This window comes from Salvia splendens, chromosome 9 (genome assembly GCF_004379255.2).
Source record: "Salvia splendens isolate huo1 chromosome 9, SspV2, whole genome shotgun sequence".
In the NCBI taxonomy this organism is placed as follows: domain Eukaryota; kingdom Viridiplantae; phylum Streptophyta; class Magnoliopsida; order Lamiales; family Lamiaceae; genus Salvia; species Salvia splendens.
Genome location: NC_056040.1, coordinates 11,926,843 through 11,934,627, shown reverse-complemented (window position 1 = coordinate 11,934,627; position 7,785 = coordinate 11,926,843). Strand labels below are relative to the sequence as shown.

At 42.8% G+C, this 7,785-nt stretch overlaps 1 protein-coding gene across 2 annotated transcripts; it reads left to right on the top strand.

The window, feature by feature from the left end:
• The first annotated feature begins 256 nt into the window (after positions 1–256).
• On the top strand, positions 257–5,393 carry LOC121747356 (protein ZINC INDUCED FACILITATOR-LIKE 1-like). Of its 2 annotated transcripts, none has more exons than XM_042141393.1 (18): positions 257–405; positions 469–618; positions 1,630–1,670; positions 1,783–1,843; positions 1,928–2,030; positions 2,150–2,252; positions 2,399–2,452; positions 2,566–2,628; positions 2,959–3,008; positions 3,097–3,172; positions 3,264–3,473; positions 3,826–3,913; positions 4,116–4,201; positions 4,284–4,391; positions 4,474–4,518; positions 4,611–4,699; positions 4,865–4,908; positions 5,081–5,393. In XM_042141393.1, the coding sequence occupies exons 2-18, from the start codon at positions 471–473 to the stop codon at positions 5,212–5,214; spliced, it is 1,503 nt and encodes a 500-aa protein (XP_041997327.1). In that variant the 5' UTR covers positions 257–405; positions 469–470; the 3' UTR covers positions 5,215–5,393. The 2 variants fall into 2 exon arrangements, with proteins under 2 accessions (XP_041997327.1, XP_041997326.1); XM_042141392.1 differs by having other exon boundaries at positions 4,865–4,954; positions 5,081–5,220.
• The last annotated feature ends 2,392 nt before the right edge of the window (positions 5,394–7,785 follow it).

Here is a 7,785-nt window from a genome sequence, read left to right as displayed (position 1 = left end):
CGAGTGGGAAGCACGCACGAAGCGGGGAGCGCCATGTCGCCCGAGCGCGTGGCGGCACAAGCCGTGCCGCGTTCCGTGCCGTCGGCACGCGGAACGGAATGGGAACGGAATGGGAGCGGAACGGTGCGCCGCAACGCGTTCCGCGGCGAAACCGTTCCGGCGGAATGGAACGCGGAACGCCGGCGGCACGCGTTGCGGGTGCCCTTACGTGTACCAATACAATAATGGAGTATGAGCGTATCCCAAAAAAAAAAAGGTAGAATACATGAATAACAAAATGAGGAATGTGTGTTGGTACTGTGTCTGTGTAGCACGTTCTCATTTTTAGTACAGAAAGTTGATTGGCTGCAAATCTCGCTTTCTATGGTGGAGAAACACTCTAGCTAGTACACAAACAAAAGCCAGGTAAGCTGCTTCAGCTCGATTTACTTCCCACTGAAAATGTAATCGAATTTCACTCCGTCGCAGAAATGGCGGCAAATGCAGCAGCACCGCTGATACAGAAACGAGATTACTACGAGACCTGCGCGGCCTGCCAGATTGAACACATGAAAGATTCTGATGCAGGAATTCCATTCAAGCTTTTGATTTTGGTCTGGGTCATCACTCTCGCCGCAGGTATTAATACGTGGCAATGCCGATTTTGTGTAGTTTTGATGTTATATACAATTACTGGGCTGTTTGCTTTAGGGGTTTGCTGCGATTTGGTGTTATGGGGAGTATTGAATTTTTGAACGATATTTCGCAGTTTTGCTCTTTGATTTTTCTTGAGCAGTATTGTTTTGATTTGTGGGGTTTATCTCGAATTGACTGGTTTGTTAGCAAATTTAGATGGCGAATTGACAAGTCCTCGAGTTGCCTTCGTGTTTGGGTTAGAAAGTCGTGTGTGGATGCTATATTTGGTGAACCAAATTAACTGGAGTTTGTGTTCGTTCGTCCACACCATAATTATTGGGTTTTAATATTTTATTAATTATTTCATTTTATTAATAGTAGTATGCTTGAGGCGTTGATCATAAATAACAATTTCTCTCTTTTTCGGAAGTCAAGTCAAGTGTTACTCAATTTGTGTGATGTTTTACTTCTAGTCGTGGTCAGATGGGGACATGATTCATTGTGTTAATGCCAACTCCAACCACCGCTATTATTCCTTGAATAGTTACCTCAAATCTTTTACTAACATTATTAACAGAGTTTTTTGAGTGAAGTATCAATTTCTACCTTCGTTCCAATTTGTTTGTTCCCTTTGGTATTAATTTAATAAAATTTAAATGAATACATCAAAAAAACGTTATCAATCTTTAGAAGAAATAAGACAGCAAAGGTGAAATATGAACAACATATTTATTAAGTGTAAAATGGGTTTCCATTTTGGTTGATTTTTTTTTTCACAAAAGCACCGACTTTTGCTCCAGAAAATTTGATGTGATGGGTTGGAGATGGCCTTAGCCAGCAGCATAATGTGAAGTTCATGAGTTAACTTTGGCTTGTCAGATAGTAGGAGCTTGTTTACCAATTTGTTTAGTTTGATTTTTCCTCATCTGCTGTTTTACAGTTTATGCACGTTTACGATGTTGATGTTACATTCGTTTACTGAATTTTAATGCTATCTTATGGTGTCATTTACAGCTCTGCCAATATCTTCTCTTTTCCCTTTCCTATATTTTATGGTAATTTTCACAATTTCAAGTATAACTATCAATTATCATACACTCTGTTCCCCTCATATCATTTTTGTGTGTTGTCTCGCAAATGAAACACTATCTTACCGACCTGCTGCAGGTAAGAGATCTCCATATTGCAGACAAGGAGGAAGACATAAGTTACTATGCTGGATATGTCGGTTGGTCTCTTTTCAGTGTGGTTGTTTACTGTATGAGATAATTGTCATAGTTGAAATTTAGCACGTGGCTGTTATTTCTTGAAGGATCGTCATTCATGCTTGGGAGAGCTTTGACTTCTCTTCTCTGGGGGCTTGTAGCTGATAAATATGGTCGGAAACCAGTCATAGTGTTTGGCACATTTATAGTGTGAGTGTCCGCATTATATATTTTTTCATTTGAATACAGATTCATATTTGTGTCAATTGGCCTTATTATGCCTTCTTTTCACATTTTCTCGTATATTTATCTTGGTTATATTTTTTCAGGGTTATATTCAACACACTTTTTGGTGTTAGTGTAAACTTTTGGATGGCCATTATTACAAGGTTCCTTCTTGGAAGTTTATGTGGAACGCTGGGTCCTTTAAGGGTATGTCAGTTCCAAAACCATCTTAGTGATACACTACTATATTTTCCGTCCCTTTTTTACTGGCACATCAATGCAGAAGTATGTTTCTTGGCTTTAAAATCAATAATTCTTAATTATTTTTCATTTTGATTTTCCAATTGACTCAGGCATATGCTTCTGAAATTTGTCGTAAAGAGCACCAAGCTTTGGGGATGTCAGTCGTGAGGCTTTTCATCCCTCTTCTTTTTGCTTTACCCGTTGAATGATCTTATCAATTTTATCCTGATATGTGATACGTTGCTTTGTTTCGTTGTTTTTACTGGACTCATTATAGATTAGCACATCCTGGGGCATAGGCTTGGTCATCGGCCCTGCTGTCGGAGGTTTTCTTGCACAGGTAATTTCTCGCACAACATTCCAAGAAACTTCAGATATCACAGAATTGGTGCATGAAAGAAAAACTTATAAAATGGTTATGTTTGCACTTTTTTTTTTTGAGTATTTGTAGTCCAAACTCCGAATTTGACTGACATGCTGCATATGGTAATGTAAATAATAGTAACAAACATGAGTATCTACTTAACATAAAATCTGTCTCGAGCTCACCAAACATCATCTTAGTTTTGGATTGCAAATTTCTCTTTTCTGTGTTGTCGTATCTTCAAGGTCTATAGACTAATGCAAAGGATCTCTTACAAATCAATTATTTTGACATAAATGATTTTAGCCTGCAGAAAAATATCCACAAATCTTTTCCCAAAAATCCATATTTGGAAGGTAAGTCAATTTTACCCATTCATTTACTTTTGCCTATGTTATTTCAAAGCGCAGCTTGACTCTACATTGTTATCAATATCAATGTCAGGTTTCCATACTTTTTACCTTGTCTTGTGATCTCAGCCTTTTCTTTGGTGGCGTCTATCCTCTGCCTCTGGCTTCCCGTATGTTTCTCTCATACGCCATATGTTTGAAGTACATTTGTGTTGTGCAGTCTAACAGCCCTCCATCCCCCTCAAATATGAATAATTGCAGGAAACTATTCATGCCCATAATAAAGAAAACATAGCCCAGAAAGCTGCAATGGAAGAAGACGACATTTATGAGTCCTTCGAGTCATGTAAAGTAGAAGTTTACGAGCCAAAACCCACAGTCTCTCAGAAAAGCCTCCTAAGAGATTGGCCCTTGATGTCTGCTATTATGGTGTACTGCATTTTCCAGCTTCATGATATGGCCTATAGTGAGGTATTTTCTTGGTTGTGTTCTCTTCCTTTCTACGAAATTTTATGATAATGATAATCTAATGCGCTCAGTTCTATATATCTTATTTTGTTTGTAAAAACTGCATATATGTCTTGTAGATATCACACAAATTCTTTTAGTATAGAACCATTCCACGCCGTGTAGCCTTCAATATTATTGAGTAGATCGTTAACTAGGCGACTCATGGCTTCGATAACATACAATTTCTCAAGAATAAGCAACACCAGTTTATGATAATTTTGTTAATGTTTTTTGGAACACCAATGTTTGTCAACTATAAACTGTCATCTATTGCTGCTCATATACTCAGTCATGTTTATTCTATCTTCCCTAGATATTCTCTTTGTGGGCCGTCAGCTCAACGAGGCTCGGGGGATTGCATTTTGACTCCGCAGATGTTGGTGGAGTTCTTTCCATAACAGGTACACAGTTACTCCTTAGTCTCTGTTGCCCCTCTGCCATATGTCTTTTCATTTTGATGACTGTGTCTTGAATTGAGCGATTTTTTTGCTGCTTATCATGGTGACATCCTTGTTCCACTAGTTTAAGTGGTTCCACCTGTAAATGAATCCACTACATACTGAATTCTGACGTATCTCATTTGATGTTTCTTTGATCATTTAGGGGTTGGTATGCTCATCTTTCAGCTCTCTGTATATACCTGGATCGAGAGGATACTTGGACCCGTCATGGTCTCTCGCATAGGAGCTGTACGCCTCCCTAAAACTCGTGTCTCCAATCCATCTTTTTTTGGCCTTCTAATGTCTTGCTTGCTCGTTTATCTCTTTGCAGGTCATTACTATACCATTGCTAACAACCTACCCCTTTTTAGCCAATTTATCGGGTTTCATTCTCTTATTGCTTCTTAATTGTGCTTCGATGCTGAAGAACATACTCGCAGTGAGTTCCCCTTGTCTTCAATGTAGTACACTACAACCAACTTTGCTCTGTCTTTCCACTGATTCACGATGAACACAAACAGATTTCCATCACGACGGGCATGTTAGTTCTTCAAAATAGAGCTGTGGTTGGTCCCGTTCTCCGCTTATCAAATTCCAGTTTCAGACACGACCACAAATCAAACTGATACAAATCTATCTGACATCTCCTTTTTTTCAGACGAAAGAGCGAAGAGGAGCTGCAAATGGCATATCCATGACAGCCATGTCTCTATGTAAAGCAATCGGCCCTGCAGCCGGAGGCTCCCTGTGAGTTTTATCTGAATAGTTCTCGTATCTAGCTCTAGTTTTTATCTTCTCTACAAATAATTCCTGTTCATCACCATTTCCTCAATAGAGTTGGCGTGATTCCTCGCATGCTTAGTCTTTAATTTACACGTTATAACATCACTTTCGTGTCTCCAACTTCTTCAGACTCTCCTACGCTCAAGGCCGTCTGGATGCACACTTCTTACCAGGTACTAACGAATAACGGAGGGGCTCTGGTGTAAGATAGTTTAACGGGTAAAAATTCGTCGACTGGGGTTCCAAACACTACTTGATTCGTGTGTTTGGCCCATCAAACGGTCTCTGAAATTATCCACTTTTAGCATTTGACAATTGGCATGAAATTATGTTGTTGCATTGCAGGTGTTCACCTAGTTTTCTTCATGTTAAACTTGGTCGAGTTTGTCGGTCTCGTTATGACCTTCCGTCCGTTTCTCGTCGTGCCCGACGACGGACTTTCAAGTTCGGCCAGTGACCGTGAAAGTCTCTTGAGCTGACCGGGACAGCATCGTCTTCAATGGAGTAGTTTATCTGTTCTAAAATTGTATCTGAGCTTAATGGAATAATCATAATCTTACTGTGAATAGAAAAGCTGTAACGGTATAAATAGTTTTTGGCAGGTTCGTATGTTTTTTAACATAATTTGCAACGATATAAAAGCAATAAATTTTTTAAACATAATTTGCAATGATATAAAAGCAATAAATTTTGTGGAACTAATTTTATAAATTGTTAGGAGTACTAAATTATTGAATTGATATATAATTAAAGTAACAAATATATTTTTCCAGATAAATATATTTCACGTAACAAATAAAATGTCTTTTCAATATAGGTTAATGGAAGATTTTTAAGATGGGTGTAGTATAATTTCGTGGGGTGGAAGTAGAAATTGCATTTCGGCCCCGTTAGTTTCACTGTATTTGTTTAAAAGGCCCTAAAAGAGAGGAATATCGGCAATTACGTCCCCATCCCTCAAATCATACCAAAATAAACATAAGCAAACAAAACAGATTAAGGCCATCCACAGTAGGAATAGTCCAGCTATAACCTAGCTACAATCTCTTTTTGGCACATCATCAGTAATAAAAATCCTTCTGCCATATCATCAAAACAAGCAAATAGCTCAGCCATAGCCTAGTCACATCACTAATAACAATTATATAAAAATGAAATAATTAAAAAATCACACAATATACGGAATTTAATTTACGAGACATATACAAGAAATATTAATAATACTATTAAAATTTTAAAAAGTAAAATAATTTTAAAAAAGTACAATAATTTAAAATATTACAATAATTAAAAAAAAAGTACAATAATTCACTCCTCGTCTCCGTCGTCGTCTCCTCCGTCGCTGTCGCCACCCTCGCCTCCGCCTCCGTCGCCACCATCGTCGCCGCCTCCGTCGCCACCGTGGCCGCCGCCTCTACTCCCGCCGGTCTCCCTCCGTGCAGCCTCCAACTCGTCCTGCATGCTCATGAGCAATGTTTGAAGCAAACTCTTCTCCACGGGGTCCACCGCCGCCCGCCATTCGGCCATCGTCTTGACCATCTGAGCGCGCGTTTGTTGGCGCGCGAAGAATTTGAGATCCGCTGTGGATTGGCCAAGGGGGATGCCGTCTGGACCTCCTGGGAACCCCCTGCGACCCCCCTCGCCTCCCGTTGAGCCCGTTTGTGCCCAACCGGGCGAGTTCGGCGAGCAAACGAACGAGGGGTCGGGACCTCCTAGGCCGTCTCGGGGAGGTCGTGGGAACCACGGCTGCTGCCGCTGTAATCACCGGTATAGTTCAGTCGTTGCTTCTTCGGCCAACCAGCGTCGACACATACTCGGAACTTCTCGGAGTCGTTCAGCACAAGATAGCAGTTCCAGTAGGTGAACTCCTTATACAACCCGGGATGGGGGAAGGCTTTCTCCGCTATCCTCCTGCAGTCTTCCTCCGTTTGGCCACTGCTCTGCATGCGGAGGGAGTTGGCGTACAAACCCGAAAATCGGGAGACGGCAGCCCTGATTCAGTCCCACCCCTTCCGGCAATCCTCCCCATTGCGTGGCCTCCCCTCCGGGCAAAATGTCTGATAGGCTGCTGCTATCTTGCCCCACAAGTTGACGATCCTCTAGTTGTTCGAAGCGAGAGGATCATCGCAAACACTGACCCACGCCTTGCACAGCGCGACGTTCTCAGCGTCCGTCCACCTCCTTCGGACCTGGCTATCCTCACCCGGCTGCGACTACTCGCCCTTCTTCTTCCCCTTGCCCTTCTTCTTTGGGGCGCCCAGCACTGCTCCCCCCGCGGGAACGGGAGTTTCCGGAACACCGAGCATATCAATCCCCAACTCCTCCAAGGAGAAAGTCTCAAATTGCGTGAGCTGCGTCTCCGTTGGGGTCGAAGTGTGCGAACAAGCAGTCGAAAAATCAAAACTGGGGCGATAAACGTTTTCATCCCCCGGCGTCCACTGCGTCCCCGGTACCCCCCCTGTCGGGGGTTGCACCGCCAGTATCCACCCTGTCGTCTCCTGCGTCGGGGGCTGCATCGTCGTCCCCCCAGGCATCATCTGCATCCCGGGTGTCCACCCCTGCTTCATATGCATACCGGGCTGCATCCCCGGTACCCCTGCCACGCCGGCATACTCCCCCCAGCTGCCATCCCGGGTATCATCCCCTGCCAAGGGTACATGTTGTAGTACCCTGGCATCGGACCCCATCTACCTCCCACGGGTACCGGGGGAGTTTGAGACCCGATCGTCACTGGAGTACCTTCGTTGGTGTTCTCCATTTCTCGGTGTTGATCTTGTACAAAAATTAAGATAGAGAGAGTACTCGTTAAAACAAGTGGTGCGAATGAAAATGACGTGCAAAGCGCGTATATATAGTGTTTTGAAAAAAAACGGCTAGGCGATGCGCTAGGCGATCCGGACGCTGCAATACCGCCGAGCGGATCGCCCAGCGCATCGCCTAGCGCCACGAAATCGCCGAGCGCTAGGCGGCTTTTAATTCCGAAAATGGCTGGGCGGTTGCAATGGACCGCCTAGTGTCAGCGCTCGGCTAGACGGTGCGCTAGGCGCCAT